This window comes from Augochlora pura, chromosome 5, assembly GCF_028453695.1.
Source record: "Augochlora pura isolate Apur16 chromosome 5, APUR_v2.2.1, whole genome shotgun sequence".
Taxonomy (NCBI): domain Eukaryota; kingdom Metazoa; phylum Arthropoda; class Insecta; order Hymenoptera; family Halictidae; genus Augochlora; species Augochlora pura.
In genome coordinates, this window is record NC_135776.1 from 17,937,109 (window position 1) to 17,953,900 (window position 16,792).

General features: G+C 42.2%; 3 protein-coding genes and 2 long non-coding RNA genes across 8 annotated transcripts; 3 read left to right on the forward strand and 2 right to left on the reverse strand.

The window, feature by feature from the left end:
* Positions 1-40: 40 nt before the first annotated feature.
* LOC144470193 (p21-activated protein kinase-interacting protein 1-like) lies at positions 41-2,561 on the forward strand. The gene is made up of 3 exons (XM_078181098.1): positions 41-553; positions 668-830; positions 905-2,561. Exons 1-3 carry the CDS (start codon positions 455-457, stop codon positions 2,116-2,118), a joined length of 1,476 nt encoding a protein of 491 aa, XP_078037224.1. The 5' UTR covers positions 41-454; the 3' UTR covers positions 2,119-2,561.
* LOC144470190 (neprilysin-11) lies at positions 2,209-11,026 on the reverse strand. 4 transcript variants are annotated; one of them, XM_078181092.1, is made up of 18 exons: positions 10,897-11,026; positions 10,099-10,811; positions 9,001-9,060; positions 6,378-6,451; positions 6,068-6,228; positions 5,630-5,875; positions 5,344-5,549; positions 4,974-5,150; positions 4,815-4,913; positions 4,586-4,730; positions 4,301-4,515; positions 4,050-4,226; positions 3,813-3,975; positions 3,692-3,740; positions 3,375-3,442; positions 3,153-3,289; positions 2,901-3,065; positions 2,209-2,558 (listed from the first exon to the last, which is right to left on the reverse strand). In XM_078181092.1, exons 3-18 carry the CDS (start codon positions 9,010-9,012, stop codon positions 2,382-2,384), a joined length of 2,271 nt encoding a protein of 756 aa, XP_078037218.1. In that variant the 5' UTR covers positions 9,013-9,060; positions 10,099-10,811; positions 10,897-11,026; the 3' UTR covers positions 2,209-2,381. The 4 variants fall into 4 exon arrangements, with proteins under 4 accessions (XP_078037218.1, XP_078037217.1, XP_078037220.1 ...); XM_078181091.1 differs by lacking the exons at positions 9,001-9,060; positions 10,099-10,811; positions 10,897-11,026 and adding an exon at positions 6,781-6,996; XM_078181094.1 differs by lacking the exons at positions 9,001-9,060; positions 10,099-10,811; positions 10,897-11,026 and adding an exon at positions 6,776-6,993 and having other exon boundaries at positions 6,315-6,451.
* On the forward strand, positions 7,265-10,666 carry LOC144470197 (uncharacterized). The gene is made up of 3 exons (XR_013494084.1): positions 7,265-7,522; positions 8,577-8,853; positions 10,528-10,666. It is a non-coding gene; the product is annotated as an uncharacterized LOC144470197 (long non-coding RNA).
* Positions 11,027-11,434: 408 nt separating the features above from the next.
* LOC144470192 (dipeptidase 1) lies at positions 11,435-16,370 on the reverse strand. Its single transcript, XM_078181097.1, has 8 exons — positions 16,151-16,370; positions 15,519-15,645; positions 15,075-15,246; positions 14,179-14,616; positions 13,857-14,115; positions 13,619-13,703; positions 13,443-13,518; positions 11,435-13,319 (listed from the first exon to the last, which is right to left on the reverse strand). The coding sequence occupies exons 1-8, from the start codon at positions 16,232-16,234 to the stop codon at positions 13,079-13,081; spliced, it is 1,482 nt and encodes a 493-aa protein (XP_078037223.1). The 5' UTR covers positions 16,235-16,370; the 3' UTR covers positions 11,435-13,078.
* Positions 14,241-15,510, forward strand: LOC144470199 (uncharacterized). Its single transcript, XR_013494085.1, has 3 exons — positions 14,241-14,406; positions 14,797-14,911; positions 15,061-15,510. It is a non-coding gene; the product is annotated as an uncharacterized LOC144470199 (long non-coding RNA).
* Positions 16,371-16,792: the final 422 nt, after the last annotated feature.

The following is a 16,792-nucleotide window of genomic DNA, read 5'->3' on the forward strand; positions in this document are numbered from 1 at the left end:
ATAATTAAAGAAACGTTCTCTTTACTAACTACAAGATTACTTGTAGAAAAAAATTATAAAATTTACCAGATCTCATTAATTTATATGATCTTTTATATTTTAAAAATTTGCACATGCCATACATGTGTACGCGTTGGTATAGATTCATTAAATCATTCTTTGAAGTAAGGGATTCCCTTTAGGATAATATATTTAGGAAGTACATATGTATGTATCTCAGAGATCGGGTGCGCAATCAGTCGATTTGAATACTTTTTGTGACAACCCGTGATGGTTAGAGACTAGATTCGATCAGGATCGACTTCGCATCGGTTCGAGTTCGATTAATATCGCAGCGTTCGAATGTGCGTCGATTCAATCATCTCGATTGAGTCTTCGAACTCGAACGTTGTCAATCAAGTTAACGTAAACACGTGTTTTATTTATCCAAGAGTGAAGAAATAATTTATACAAAATGGTTTGTCTAGATTCAAACGCTTCAAATCCCTTCGAAATAGTTGTAGGAACGTATGAGCATTATCTGGTCGGTTATAAAGTCGACAATATTGTCAACGTAAGTAAACAGAGTTTTTGATGTTATTTTTCAGGTTATATTGTTTAGTACAATGCGTAATTTTTAGTTTACCGCTCGAATTTCGTATTACATAATTTATTGATGTCTTTTCAGACTTATAAAATGGAAAGAACTTTTGCAACACACAGCCATTTAGCCAGCGTGCGTACCCTCGATACTAAGAGACATTATTTAGCTTCTGGAGGTGCGGACGATTCAGTTTGTTTATACGATATGAACCAGAGAATAGAGTGCGGTAAACTTTTACACCATAATGGTAAGTAGAAATAAAACGTAACATAATTTATGTTTAACATAATTCTATTTACTTTTGTTTGTATTTTCTTGTAGACACAGTGAATTGTGTTACATTCACCCCAGAAGCATCTCACATGTTCACATGTAGTAATGATGGTAGCATAGCTGCAATACGATGTGGTAATTGGCAAATTGAAAAACACTGGAAAGCGCCACATAAAGGGTTAGCTGTAAATGCTATAGCTGTTCATCCTACAGGAAAGATTGCCTTATCTGCTGGAGCAGATGGTATTCTCAGAACTTGGAATCTAGTTAAAGGTAGACAAGCGTATGCAACTAATCTAACACCAAGAATGAAACTAGATGCACGTAATGTGACAGTTTTAAAATGGAGTCCAAATGGTGAAAAGTATTTGTTAGCTGTCAATCAACGAATTGATATATATTCTGTAGAAGTAGCAGGAATCGATAGTGAGATCAAGTTGGATACAAAGATTGTTTGCGTGGAATTCCTGAAGGATGATCTGATAGCTGTAGGATTAGAAAATGGTCAAGTCAGATTTTATGATCTTGAAAAGTCAAAACAGACAGTAGAAGTGGTAGCACATGATATTAGAGTAAAGTGTATAAGTTTTGTTGGTGATTTACTAGTCACTGCTTCTAGCTCTGGTGAGATTAAACTTTGGAGATACAGTAAAAGTAGCATAGACATGTTGCAGAGTGTGAATTGTGGTGCCAGAATTACGTGTTTGACTTTGGCGCTCAATTGCAGTAACGTTGATCATAATACAGAAGTAAAGTTGGAAGAAGAAGAAAAGGAAGTTAAAAAGAAGAGGTTTAGACTGCGTCAAGAAGTCGTTATTGAGAAGGAAGGTGACTGGGATGTAACATCAATTAATCAAATAGAATCAGTTAACAAGAAGAAGAGAAAACACGCAAAAGGTGATGACCAGAATATTTCTGATAGAAAGAAGAAGAAGTTATTAAAGAAGAAGAGAAAAAATGAGAACACGGAAGAGGCAGATAACCAGAGAGACAATGGTATTCCAAAGAAGAAAAAGAAAGTAATGAACCAACACATTGAGAAAGAAAAAAGGGAAAAGAAAAACAAGAGGCAAGGAAGTACTAACAGTATCGAGGAAATGACGAATAGTCCATCTGTGAAAAGAGCAAAAAAGACGAAAGTTTCCAAAGGAGAAAATGTATTGGAAGTCAATAACAGAAAAGAAAAAAGGTTAAAAAAGAAATCGCCGCGATTAGAAAAAAATAACGATTTAACACCTGAGAAGAGGAAGAAAAAGAATTGAAGCCATAGACAAGTGCAGTAATCCCAGAGAAAAGAAGAAGAAAATGTGTAACAATGACATGATATGGAATATCAAGAATAATAGACTGAGTTGGTTTAAAAATTTTCATTCGCATTCTGTATAATAATATTTACAAGTAAAATCTAGAAATAAGATCAAATTACCATAAGTGCGCGCTAGCTTCCAAATAACGCGAGTCGTACGAACTTCCAATAATTGTTCTGTGATCATTTTTGTTTGTGAATACCATTGTTTTGTATTGTTCACCACAAAACGCACTTGCCGATTGGGTTCATCGGACTTCCGTTCGGACAATTCCACGCGTTTGCAAAATCCGCATTGTTCGACAGAGTACCGATAACTCTGAAATGATTCGGTGCGTGTACTCCTTCTATCAGTTTCGATTTTAATGCGCCGTTAGTATAATTGCCGCACCATACCTGTAAGGTAGAAATACACGTGTGTATAAATGTACATTGGTTGCAACGAGTATGATTTACGCTATTAGAAGAAATTCTAAAAATATTCAGAAGATGTTAAAAATAAAATACGAAAAGAAAAAAATTAAGCGAATGCGACGTAATTTGAATATTGATGCAGTATACTTGCTTAATGTTCGTGAAGCGATATCTGCGATATTTTCTTTTCTATTTCATATTAAAGACACTTGCGAAACAGAAAGATGATATGTAGATAATACCTATCAAGATAGTGTTCGCAGTGCGGTCTTGAAAATGCGAACATTAAACAAACATTACCGTGATTGCCATGAGAAAACCTACTTGCGCGAAACCTAAGAAAAAGAGTTGGTCTCGGGTGTATTCGGCTAAGCCAGGTAAAACTTGTCGAACGCCGGATCGCGTTTCGTGTTTCTTATATGCTCTGTAAGCTTCACGTAAGCCGCCGTTGTCTGCGATGTTCTCTCCTTGTGTATTCACGCCGTTTACCTGAAAAGAGATACCAAATAGACTCTCGTTATCGTAAACGGACCTTGGCACAGATTTTTCTCAGTTTCCATCAAGCTCAATACTCGCCGTGAAGTCATCGTCCAGCTCTGGCAATCGGTAGTTACTGTACTGCTTAATTATGCACTCGACTTTCTTCTGATAATGTTGCAACGTCTCCTCGCTCCACCACTGTTTCAGATTTCCGGTCTCGTCGTACCTACGACCTTACAGAACAACAATTAGTCGAATCGGTTGAATTACGACTTACGCGTCAAATTATTAATGTTGACGTAAGCGATCCACGGATACCTTGATCGTCGAATCCATGCGTCAGCTCGTGACCCATGATCGCGCCCATTGCCCCGTAGTTGATAGATCTACGAAAACATCATACGCAACGTTAATAAATTTCTTGGATTCAGCAAGTAATTAATCCTCTGTGCTCGGAGAATTTTCTCAGAATAGCTATCAGTAACTAGAACGCATCCATTAACGAAGTAGTATAAAATCGAGTCAATTGTAAACTGATATTACGTTGGATATGATTGCTCTATTTAAATAGAATTTAGTATAAAAAAGTATACTGATAAAAATTTGTGTGGAATAAAAGTACGCTTGATACGTACTCTAGACCGTTCCCATAAAACGGAGGATGTAAGATGCCGGCTGGGAAAGCTGTAATTATAACACAACGTGACAATTAAATGTACAATTGGATGTTGGAACACCGTGTTCACGGATACTCACTAACAGAATTTAATATCGCGCTGTAAAACGCGTTCACTGTCGTGCCCGTTGATATCCATCGATTCTTATCCGGTTTCTCGCGTAACCCGTTCAAACTTTTCTTGACTCCTGCATCAGTCAGTCTCAAAAACGTCTCAAATAGTTTGCCCGGCACGATCTCTGACTACGGTAAGATGTATACATTTGGATCATTTCAATGATTTACGATATCTGTGTAACGTGTTTCAGTCCGCTCACCGTTTCGTAATACTTGTCCAGCTTGTCGGAATCGGCGATCCATTCTGGTATCCCGACGAACGGTCTAATCGCGCGCAACTTATCATGTGCTCGTCGTTTCGTCGCGATGTCCATCCAGTCGAGTTCTGTGAGCATCTCGTCGAACGCGTCCCTTACGTCTATCAGCATTTCTAAAGTCTGTAAACCCATTGTCTCGTGAAAGATCGCATTTCATGCGAGGCTACCACGCACGAACGTAGGACTCTACCGACTTTTTCCCGGGACCGTTTGTCGAAGTACCGCTCCGCGTAAACGTAACTCATCGCCATGCCGAAGTTCGCGTTCGTGTTCTCGGTGCATTCCTTCCATCTGGCTCTCTTCTCCTTCAGTCCGAAAACGTTTCGCAAGAATTGGAAGCCCAGATCGCGAAACCGTTGCGACGTCAACGGGGCGATCGTCGAGTAAATGCTCCACCATAGGAAACGCTCTGTAACGTGATCGGCAACGATCAAAACACGATCCTTGAACGAGCGAGTAAAAAGGAAAAGAGAAAATACCTATGGTGGACGATGGCGTGGCCGCTAATAGTTTCGGCAGTTTCTGCAGATACTGCAAGTCGATCACAATCGCGCGGTCGTTGGTTGAGTTTATCGTCACGTTAGTGTTATCGAATACAGCTTCCATGTATCTCGTCCAATTCCACTGTTAAGATCGGAAAACCGGTTTTATTTGCTGTTATCTAATTCGATCGGAAACAGATCGATTGCTTTGCGGAATCTTTGTCACCTGCTGCGCGTGTAAATCCGTAAGTTGTTGCAGGTCGTCGATGTTCACTTCGTGAAACAAGTAGTTTCCGCTTCGCCTTTGCTCCGACGTTGCCATTATCTACCGCGAACAAATTTAACGTGAACTACAGGAGAAACTAATTGCAGGCTCGTTACATACCGTAGCGATTTTCCTACTGAAATCCAAAATTTCGTTGGCAAACGCGGTGCTTTTATTCCCCATGCCAGCCAGCTCGACCATATTCCTTATGTATCTTTTATACTCGATTATTTCGGAGCGAATGCGGTGCGGGTCCAGGAGGTAACGTTCGCTGATTCCCGGGGGTACCTGTGCCAGCTGAAACGAAACGCGCGAGCACGTAGAGAGACATTGACTGTTATTATGGCTTTTGTAAAAGCAAAATTCGTTACGAAATCGTTTGTAACCGAGAGAAATTTCGAAACGAACCTGGAGGCAATATAAACAATTTCACATCAAGTTTCGTTTATAAATGCCTCTAATCCACAGACGTATCGCGTCTTGTCCTCACCATTATTCTGTTTTTCGTTGTATCCCGAACGTCCTCGCTCACGTAGAAATGAACGAACACGTTCAAACCGAGAAGTCTTTGCACTGTTCCTGCGAGTTCCGCGACGTCCAGTGTCCGGTTGCTGGAATGGGTCGGTGGAACTTTCGGCAGGCCCAGTTCGGCCAAGATATCGTGGACCGGCTTCAACCCCAAAGCTTCGATGCTCGCTGAAAATATATCGATTCGATCTAGCTGTGTCCAATCGATCGCTGGTTTAACCAAGTTCTCGTTAATAAAACATTCTTACTCGTGTCCATACAAGTTCTGTACAGTGTTCTGGCCATCTTGACGGATTTCGGGTCGCTCTCTTTATCCGCTTCCTCGAGCAACAGCCTCAGACGTTTGAGCAGCTGTTCTCTGAGAAGGCTCAGCTGGTCCCAGTCAGCTTGGCTCTGCGGTATAGGATTCTTTTGGATCCATCCGCCGCAAGCGAAATGGTAAAAATCGTCGCAGGGATCGATCGATCTGTTCATCGCCTCTATTATCCTGGTGGCTGTAACGGTGAACGGGGAATATGTATCCCATCGACGATTATCGTTCGTCATCGCGCGAAGACGGTTGCTCGTTACGTAAACTATGGTTTAAAAATTACAAACGCACCGGCGGTGGCAAGGATGACAGGAAGGAAGGAAGAAACGATAGGAATGGAAAACCTTGGATACGTCGGAATAGCGCGATACGGTACCTGTCTTGACGCATTCCACGCTCTGGCATATCTCTTTGTAATCCTCAGCGCGGAAAACGGCTATCTGTAAGGTCAGCGTTACGACCAGCGCGACCACGGTCACCATTAACAAGCCGACGACCATCATCAGCTTCTTTTCCACGTTCCCCGGACCGTGCGACCTGTAGGAATCGGCGAAAGAGAAGCAGTCGTAGAGGAGGCAAGTTCGACGGTAGTTACGTCGAAAAGGAAGAACGGGGTTGCGTACCCGCCTTGACACGCTTCCGCGCTCTTCAATCTAAAAGGACGGATACTAAATGTTGCCAATTACCACGAAAGCACCGAGTTGTTCCCTCTCGTTTCTCCCGGCTGCGTATCCCTGTCATGGTCCTCCGGATCGTTCACCTGGCAAAAACGAAAGTCCGTTAACGTCGATCATCATACGTTTGACTAGTCTCTCTCGACCGCGATCGATCCGATCCGGACGAGTTTCCTCCGAGCAATTGTACAACGTCATTGATCCGATCCGCACAGTCTGACGGAGTACAAGATAAATTCCCATAAAAGCAGCTACGTTTCGAATTCTCTAATGCTTCTAATTTCTATACTAAACTGTATCATGAAGATTTAAAAAAAAAAACTATTTTGGAATAAGTTAGCAAGAATGTACAGCTTCCAAGTTTCTATCAACCGTGTCGAAGATTCGAAAAAATGGATAAAGGCACGTACTATACCCCAACATTGTAATTTCCTTCGCGATGAAATCGGCCGATGTACATCGATAATTGGGCTGCGCTATAAGAGGCTGTTCGCAATCGGCTAACAGCGACCGCGTGTATTCGTGTACTATTTGGAGTGAGCAACGTGCAGACACAGGACGCGGACGTACAATTGCCAACATTGTACTCCCCGCTTTCGTAAAAAAACTGTATGAATCACGATATAGAGGGTTCTGCTCGCGGGCGTGATGGAGTTTCGAATTTACGGTTCCACGGTTTGGTTCTAATGATCTAAAAGCGATCCGGGACGGCCGCGAGATCGATGGAACGAGGGACAAAGTTCCGGTCATGCTCCATTTCCTTCTGCGAATGAATCTCTGTCCTGCGCGGAAGTTGCCGACGCCGTGGATCATCCATGGATGAATCCGCGCTCCTTCGTACCAGCCAGCGCGTTATGCAATCAACCGATATATCTGCACGGCGCGTATGTACGTGCATAGTCAAGAGCGAGCAACAACCAGTTATACAACAAAAGTGTCGTCGCCGACGAGCCTCGTTGAAGATCGCGATCGTTGCGCCGCTCCTCCTTATCGTTTTCGAGACGAGCGAAGAATCGAGACGCTCGACACGTTCGAGACGAGTGTCCCGAGGTCGTGGCATAATCGAGATACATGAAAATCCTCGTGAGAAAATTGATTTTTCGCGTGCGAGGTTTCGTTCTCGTTGGAAAACGAATTTCGAGCGTTCGTCGGGGCAGGTACGGGTACACGTGCTGTTATACGGAATGGGTTGAAGTTCACGGCTGTTCGAAACGTAATTGTTTAAACTCGTTTCTAAGAACCACGAAAGACCCATTTACAAAAACTCTATTCTGTACTTTCGACTCATTTTTTGTAAAAAAAAAATATCCCTATTAACCGGTTGAATCAGCATAGTGTAGTTAGGATATCGTATACAAGGTGTCTCTGAAAAGAATGTACAAGCGGAGCAACTGGATTAAACGACTCGATTACTTTTTATATAATTGAGATGAATACGAGACCATTGTTATTACTTCATATGACAAAGAAAAGATTCACGATTAAATGTTCAAATTCGCGTTTCCGGGAAAATAAATAAGAAAAGCTATTCCATATTTTCGTCATGTTTGTTTACGAGGAATCACCTGGTGTCCGCCTGTACAAACTTTCCAGAGGCATTCCCTGTATGCACGCAAATACTAGATATATTCTCGTGCCTGCATTCGTAATGTTTGATCTTGCCGGTTATAAAAGGAACGGGCCGATAATGACCCTGAACGTGATCGTCGGTTTCATTCATGCGGTGAAATTTTCACAGCTGCATCGCACGCTACCCCTAGGAATACGTATCCGATCCGTGGAGAGAACATTCAATGTTTTATTAGCTCTATTTAAATATAATTGAATATCGTGTCATTTTCCTCTATTTCTTCGGAAACGAGGAAAAATGTGTGGGAAAATATCGCACCGTCGAATGAATCGAAAAAGAGTTTCGCAACGATATAATAGATGACAGCAGCTGTGATCGCTATAAAACTCGACAGAGAATAATAAATTAAAGATTGTTTCGCCGGAAACGATTAATAACAATTGATATGATGTTACAACTGAAACCAAAATTAGTGGTTGAAATGTTTTTGCTAGGGTTAACCATTGGCACTCGAGTGGCGATTCTGCGGCGCCATTAAAATTACTGCAATACATTCGAAAATTATTTTGAATAGACATTGCCAAAGTATAGATTTAGGAATAGAGATAGTACAAGCGAGAAAAATTATTTTACATTTGCAGTTGAAATGGCTTCGAGTGCAAAGGGTTAATATAGCTACTCCGTCGACGCGCGACAATCACTTTGTCGCATCTTCGGCTCGCCGAGGGATCTAAGGTCGCGACTTGTTATCCGAAAATCGCGATCGCGGTCGTGATCCTCGACCTCGAAGGAACCCCGACCAGGGAACAAACGAAGGCGTTGTTTCATTGTCGTGTTTATGCGAGCTTATGTTTAATGCAAATCGGCGCGTCCCCGAGACGAGCCGAGGCGGAAAGAAAGCTCGACGGCTGGACGGAGGTAAGGATGTACTTATAGGGCGGGGATGAGATTATGCTTCGTCCCGATCGCAATTCTTTTTCTTCCGCTTTCGATCCGAGGCTCGACGCTGCGCGCCGCCCGCAGCGCTTATACAGTTGGTAGAACATAAATTGAACGGATCCTCACCTTGTATTTCATCTTTTCGTTCCCTCTGGCTTTCTCGTTCCTCGGCGATCTCCGACCCGTCTGCAACAGAGAAACGTTTTAACGAAACGTTTTAACGAAACTCGTCGCGAATCGTCTAAGTTCGATTGAAGCGTTCTAGACCGAAGAGAATCGGAATTAACGCAGCGATCAATTGTAAACGCGCAACTGTTTTGGACGATCACGGCCGAGGCACACTTTTATTCGGTTGTTCTCGTTCGAACAGCGCGCAAGGTTCGCTGTATCAAACGAAACGTAACCGGGAAAGGACGTGCGAAACGATGGCAGACCGTTTTTTGCCATTACCGCGTGTTAAACTTTAAAAAATGACTAATCTAGTAATTCCAACGTTAAAATAACATGGTCGTAGCCGCTCGAAATGTTACCTATTTCCAACCGTTTCGAAACGAAAACTAAAATGGCCGGATTGATAACAATAGAAGATGACTTATGACGATAGATCATAGATACTACGGAAAATGATATTGTCCACTAGGATTGGTATTATTTAAAGAAACGTCCTTTTCCATCGAAAATCATCTGCATGGACTCTGATCGGAACGTGAGACGTATCGCGATGCAACTGACGCACGTATCTCTCTCTCTCTCTCTCTCTCTCTCAGTCTCTACCGTCCTGTTTATTGTTTACACTTCGTTAACTATTTTACAAAGAAACCAACTGATATGTGGAACTAAGCGTAGATGCGAAAAATTCGTCCGTTTATTTTGGCCGTGCGGAATAAGTGAACATAAACTCGCGTATCAACCAAACCGCTCTCGATCGCTAGAAAGAGTGGTGTATATCGTTGCGCGCGGTTCGAAATAAGCTGCGGCTATTTTTACGAGAGCTTTTTCGTTTCGGCGAGATGAAAGTTTGCCGCGAAGAAAAACGACGGGTACCATCCGCGAGGCGGAACACGTGGTTATGAGGCGCGCGTTTATCGCCGGCGATAGGCGCGTGTTTTCCAGAGTGGTCGCTTCCCTTTGATCGTCAACGCTCTCATCGATCCAACGTTTCGATTTTAAAACGAGCTTTTACCACGCTCCGTATAGACCCGCTTGCATGAAACTTGAACTCACCCGGCCTCGATGTCAGCGGATTTCTGGACGTCGCTAAAAGCGCATCGTTCCTCTTCATTCACTAAATAGGCGACGACGTTTCGCATGCGACACGCGTCTGCCGCGCGCAGTTCAATTTTCTTCCGATTCAATAACGTTGCGTCGTTTTTGCTTTCAAACGCATATCTCTCATGTATCCGCGTTCGGTCTCGAATCTGTGCTCGTCCACTGTCAACGTTTCTCCCTGGTATTCGCGTCTTCGAATTCTGAGAAAGGATCCGACACGGAACTGATAGTAAACTAAACTGATGTTTGGCCTCGCGGACCGAACAGCGTAATCTTTGAATCCCCTACCACTTCCGCACAATACCATCTCCCTACCCTGCGTCGTCGAACGAATCTCAGCGGCGATTCTTTCTTCCGATGCTCGAACTGTTCTCTTCTCCACAGACTTTTTCCTCATGCAACCCTGACGAGATGACCAACGGCGCAAGATGACAACGATCCAAGAAGCGATTCTGGCGCTGAAACCGTTCGCGAGGAGCTCCCGCACGGATCGCGCGACCGTCGAATAACGGCTGGGTTCGTTGGTCTTCGGCCAGGCGTGTTTTAAAAAGCTCCGGGATTCGTAAGTTCTCCACGCACCACCAGCGCGATTCCCGCCGGGCAAGAGCTTCCGTAGTCGGTGCTAATGACCGCGCACGGACCTCGTCGTGAATCGTAGTAACAGTTAGCTGTTCGATCGGTGGTTACATATTAATTGTTAATTCGCCGGGTAAACATGGACGAGCACGCTCGCGGATATACGATTTGGTTTACTTTATCGCCGAGATGAGGTCGCGCCCCTGCCTCTGCCTTTGTCTCTCCCGCTGCTTCCGCGCTTCCATCTTCAAATCCACATCCGTCTGCGCCTCCGGCTAACCACTTGCAAAAGCGACGGCGCGATCTCCTTCGCAATTCTTTTGATACATAAAAAAAAAGCGAAACAAACAAATTTTTTTACGGTCATCGATGAACGTCAATGGAAAGTCGCGACTGATTAATTCGACGTGCGGCGCGCGTCGGACAGTCGGGGAGAACTACCATGAATGGGACACTTATTTTTAGTACAAGATAACAGAAAAACTGAGCGACCGTGTATAATTGTAGTTTGGAACATTACAAAAGATCGGTTCTTTTGTTATTAGAATGCAAAGTGTCAATGAGTATCAGCTACGGTTTTTTTTTCTCAATTTATCTAAAAAGTGTGGTTTGACCTATTCTTCAACTGATTGTATCGAATGAGACGGAGACAGAGAATGAGAGCACACTCATGAATGGTACAGTGCAACAAAATAAAGCAATCCTTGTATTAATTTTATCGAGTACTGTTCTTTTATTGATTCCAAGTACATATGATATTATATAATGATCTTAAATTACGTAAATTTTATTTTGCATCTCTGATTAATATCACATTTTAGCATTTTATGACAAGAAGTTAATCCTTGAAAAGAAGCTAAAATGAAAAGAAGCTAAAAAAATTGAACAAAAATATCTTAAAAAGTATCTTAAAAATAGAACATTCTTAGAAATAAATATTCTCTGTGTCTCATTCGTAACTTTGGCAGTGGTTTCAAATTACGTGTGATTAGACACGCGTCAAATGTAAAAAGATTCATCATTTTTTAAATGATGGCAATGTCCCATTCAATATGTGTCCTATTAATGATAGTCTCTCCCCCTATCCATACTTTTCGAAACAAGACCGGCTTGTTCTTCTTTTCTTGCTTCCCGAGGAGCCAAAAGAAATTCTTTTTCTAAAAGCTTTCTTATTTGAAAAAAATTACCGTATAACTTGTATCCTCCTATGTATAATAATTTTAGTGAAATTGAACATACTAGATAGAAAATTTGGTTATCAAAAAATCAATACATTCGGAATAATGGCTGTATTCTCGCGGACTATGACAAGACCAAACTGCGAACGTGGAATCTACGAGGGTAGAAAATCGACAATGCCGGTTAGATCTGAGATTGTATGATACGAGGAAGTTGATGTCACAGCTGTGTGAAATATCATTATTTTTATTTTTGCTTCGTAATCCAGAAGGCGTGTCTCTTTGTAAATATATATGAAAAAAAATGATTACGATACTTCGTCGATAACAGTAGCGATAAAGATTTGATAGCACGAATTTTCGCAGAAACACGCCTACCGTCCGAATTTTAATGAACACAAGTATTCAATGATACTTTACACAGAATTTTTTCTTTCCCGTTAAAAGATTGACGAAAATTACCCACTTCTGGAACCTTGAAAAGTGAATACTTCTTTCAAGCTATTCGCGGACGCAATAGTAACTGCCGGCGAGTAAGAGTGTTAAGGTCACGCTCGCATAATTACGGGGGCAATATTTTCCGGCCACGGACTTGATTATACATATGTAGTCGCAGTCGTACGTAGACGCGCGTATTATACAGGGGAGAAACATTGCCGCGCGAAATTATTTTGGAAAGCTCGATCTATTTTTAACTGAAACAACCATCTGGGATTGTCGTTGTTCGTTAACCACAGCGGGAGATGGATATGAAATGAAATAATTGGTTCGACATACATTTCTCGTAGAAGGTGATCACAGCGAAAACTTCGCCGTCAATCGCAAGGCAAATCGTCTCTCCATTTTGGTTAAGGCTAACATCCATTTTGGTTGTAACAGTATTATCTCATTTAAGATCATGCCGTCCTCGATCTCGTTTCGTTCTCGAATTCAAATCGTAATCGTAATATTGTCTCCATTTCCTTTTTCGTTCCGCGTCGCGCGTCGACATCGCTGAATGGGGGGAGGGACCAGGTGAAGGCTCCGGGGCGGAAAATTCGCGACTACTTTATTAAAAATGTAAAATATAGTAGTCCAGGTACAAAGATAAAATGGTACAAAGTACACGATTCGAGCATATTACCAGTACAAAAACACCCGGCTAGGGCGTCGTATTGAGTCTGGATCCGAGATGATCGGCTTCACGCGTCGTCCACGTGGTACCTACAATAGGCGGAGTCCTTGATCAGCTTCTCAGGGATCAGTTCCTCGATCGGAGATTGATGCGACACCGTGGCAGCGTAGTTTTCTGCTTCCTTCAATACCCTTAAAAGATTTCCGCCGACGAATTTCTTGATATCCGATGCTGACCATCTTCGATCCCGTGTTAATTCAGCCAGCAACAGAGGGTAGCCGGAAACGTCCGGGAGTTCGACCGGCGGACTAAACGGAGGCGAACGAAGCGATTCACCGTTTTATTATCGTTCGACAGTACGCGTTACAACGTTGACCGAGACAAAGTGCTCGTTCGATGCGATAGTCAGAACGCTTAAATAGCTCGCTAACCTTAATATACCGTCGTAACCGGCCCCCAGACCCACGTGGTTCACGCCAGCGATTCGCCGGATATGATTGATGTGAGCTGGAAGGCAAGCAAGCATAGGGGTCGTCCGTTTCTAGGTACGTGAGAGATTTCTCGAAACTATAGTCGATATTATTTTAACGCATCGCCGCGCTCATACCTATCACGTCGTACATGGTGGCCTTATCGCCGCAGCTTAAGTGTGCACTGTCGAAGCTGACCATAACCAGACCACCGTTCACCGACTGAAACAGAGATGAAAACAATGATTTCGAACCGCGACGACTCATTGGAAACCGCCGAGTGTGTCACGCGCGAACGACGAGGAGTGACAACGAAAACGAATTTGCTCGATGGAAAGTATACGATTCGTTTCGCCGACGATTCCTCCTTCTCACCAAATTACGAAGAACATCATCCGGAACGTTGCTGGATGAATTACAAAGCGCTTTAGCAGCACTATGAGAAAATATCACCGGCGCTTTCGTTATCATCAAGGCATCCCTCATGGTTCTGATCGAGACATGGGACAGGTCCACCAGCATTCCTAAACGATTCAATTCCTTTACGACCGCCTTACCGAACATCGATAGTCCGTTACTGTGAAAATCCATCGGTGCTAAGGAACTGGGTTCTTCTACCGTACACGAATCCGCCCTGAAAATACAATAATAGCATTTCTTTTTCTCTGCTACCCATCTTCTAGCGAAATAAACTTACCAAGGTGTGTTGCACTTGTGCGTTAAAGTCATATACCTCGCCCCGAGTCGCTGAAAGCTTCTTAATACCGCCATAGAGGTGCCGATACTGTGACCACCTTCGATTCCAACCAAGCTCCCCATCACACCATCCTTGTGAGCTTTCTCCAACTCCTTGCTGCTCGTCACCAACCTCATTCGTCGGGGATACCTGGTCGCCAATCTACGTACCGCGTCGATCTGCTCCAAGGTGAGTTGAACAGCGTCGAGGAATTGTGCCTCACAGGGTACATAGACCGACCAAAATTGACCACCGACGATACCTTCGCGCAATCGCACCAGATCCGTTTGCCACTGGGGACCCCAGCTTCCGTTTCGCGACAAATCCTCGTTAAACGGAAAGTCTTGCAACTTCATGCTTCCTTGATGCTTCCGAAGATTCCATGCAAAATCATTGTGCCTGTGATATAAGAAGACATAAAAGATAGAGTATATAAATGTCAAAGTACTAGAAAATGTCGATTTAGTATAAAAGGTTATCTACATAAAAATTAACAAAAAAAAAAATGTATTGTATGTAAGCTATGTAAGGTAGATCTCCGTTTGTTTGTTGACACATGTGTATATTGTACTTTTTCAGTGAGAACGAATGCGTCTATTAACTGAGGGAGTTAAGGTCATAGTGGTGTATATCATTTTCGATTTACTTTAGTCTTGAAAAGTAAAAAATACACGAAAAAATGTTAAACGTGAAGGTGAAATAAATTATAACTTCACTACGTTGGTTATTAAACAATACTCTTGTATGTAACTAATAACATTCTTTGTGTTTCATAATCACGGAAATGACACATACACCACAATATCTTTGACAACCTCGAATCAACACTATCGTGTTCTGCAGTTTTCTGCGATTACCCGTCAACTAAAGGAATTTCGGAGAGCATTCGTCGCACCACTTGAAGTCTAGCTTCCAATAGATGTGAACTTCGTAGTTCCAAAGCTAACGGTAATCCTACACCAGCAACCAGGGCGCATCCGAGGAAAAAAAAACCTGCCATCACGATCCATCTCCTCAGCATACTATGTCCTGCAAGCATGAACAAAAAACTACATATATCTTTATACTCAATTTATTTCCTTGATTAACAATTTTAGAATAGGCATTTGCAAGCAATACAAATTTTGTCTTGATTGATCGTAAATATCTTTCTTAAAACTGCTTTCGTTCATCGAAACGTGTTTCGTAATGTGTTTCGTCAAAGTATAAATTAAAAATAAACTATGCAGCTGATTTATGATATTTGGCGGCTACTATATTATAGTCGGTTGTATCTAATAATTTGTGAGAGAGACACATACCACGTTCTCTCGGTGGATCTTTGTCTTTGTCCAAGGAAGCGGAGACACCCGGATCCTTCGCATGATGCAGCGCATCACCGTTAGGCAATTTCCTCATCAACTCCGGCGACGATAGCTGTAGGCAAGTCTGTAAACACATTATTTCTCGTTTAAGAAAACAAACCGGCTCGTACAGAATATAAAACACGGAATGCAAAATTTATTCATTCTACACGGCTACAGTGCATTGTTTGTGCGGCAAAAATAGGAACACGTACTTTCTAGTGTTAACGGGCCTTGCTGGCGCGTCTGGAAATAATTCTTTCAGATTGACAGAAGATTTATAATTAGATTTAAAAAATTTGTTATTTATAAACAAATAAATGCTTTCAATAAATGTTGTCTGCCTGACGTACGGGACGAAGACATTTTTTATCAATATTAGAACTATTAGCAGAGCCGAAGCGATCTATTTAAGATTTTTCATTTCTTAACAACTGAAAACATACAAATATATTTACAGGAAAGTGTCATGTAAATTCATTCATCAAGAAAAGTATTCTTAAGATTTTAATAAAAAATTCAAAACCGATCACTTTATACTTCGAAGCAATTCTAGTGTTAATAAATAATTGAACGTTAGTATGACTTACCTCTAGTATATCGACTTCTTTTCTTCTCGGAGGTGGTGGCCGGTAAACCATACTATCCTTATTAACTCCGTAAAGTTCAAACATCTTCCCTTATTTTCGTGAAATCAATGTCACTTTGGCGAAAACCGTTTCTTGGGGCCAGTAAATACTGAAGGGAGCGTCTCGTTTCGTCGGACACAGGCGCATGCGCCGACTCTCGTATCGACCCGATATTGGGCGACCGATAAAGCTCTTTTAAATCCTCGAAGTTTCGTCCAATCGCTAAGATCCTAAAGAAACCGGCGGGTCAAATAAGTAAGAATACACAACATTGTGTTATTATCTCGTGTCGTCCATCAAATATTTCTGTTAACTGGTCGATATTATTAATAGTACAATGAATAAATCTCTACAGAGTTTCCATAAGTGTAACCGTTTTTCATCTTACTATTTTATTCGATATTTCAAGAATGCTTTTTTAATCTTTACGTAACTATTTTAATAACGATTTAAATTTAAACAAACTTCGAATTTATAGTTCGAGGTAAACGTGGCTTTGTTAACAAAGGACACTTCAGCGATTCCTGTCTCTCATTTGAAACGAAGATGCTTACCGCGCTAATAGAAACGCGTAGGAAGCTGCAAGTCACACGTCGCATCCGG

Coding starts and splice junctions, on each gene's coding strand:
- LOC144470193 (XM_078181098.1), top strand. CDS start 455: ATGGTTTGTCTAGATTCAAACGCTTCAAATCCCTTCGAAATAGTTGTA. Junction 554..667: donor AAGTCGACAATATTGTCAAC/GTAAGTAAACAG, acceptor ATGTCTTTTCAG/ACTTATAAAATGGAAAGAAC. Junction 831..904: donor TAAACTTTTACACCATAATG/GTAAGTAGAAAT, acceptor ATTTTCTTGTAG/ACACAGTGAATTGTGTTACA.
- LOC144470190 (XM_078181091.1), bottom strand. CDS start 6,825: ATGTACATCGGCCGATTTCATCGCGAAGGAAATTACAATGTTGGG. Junction 5,876..6,067: donor CGTGGAATGCGTCAAGACAG/GTACCGTATCGC, acceptor TCACCGTTACAG/CCACCAGGATAATAGAGGCG. Junction 4,516..4,585: donor CACGCCATCGTCCACCATAG/GTATTTTCTCTT, acceptor ATCACGTTACAG/AGCGTTTCCTATGGTGGAGC.
- LOC144470192 (XM_078181097.1), bottom strand. CDS start 16,234: ATGTTTGAACTTTACGGAGTTAATAAGGATAGTATGGTTTACCGGCCA. Junction 14,617..15,074: donor GAAATTCCTTTAGTTGACGG/GTAATCGCAGAA, acceptor CTTATATCACAG/GCACAATGATTTTGCATGGA. Junction 13,519..13,618: donor CACCATGTACGACGTGATAG/GTATGAGCGCGG, acceptor CTTGCCTTCCAG/CTCACATCAATCATATCCGG.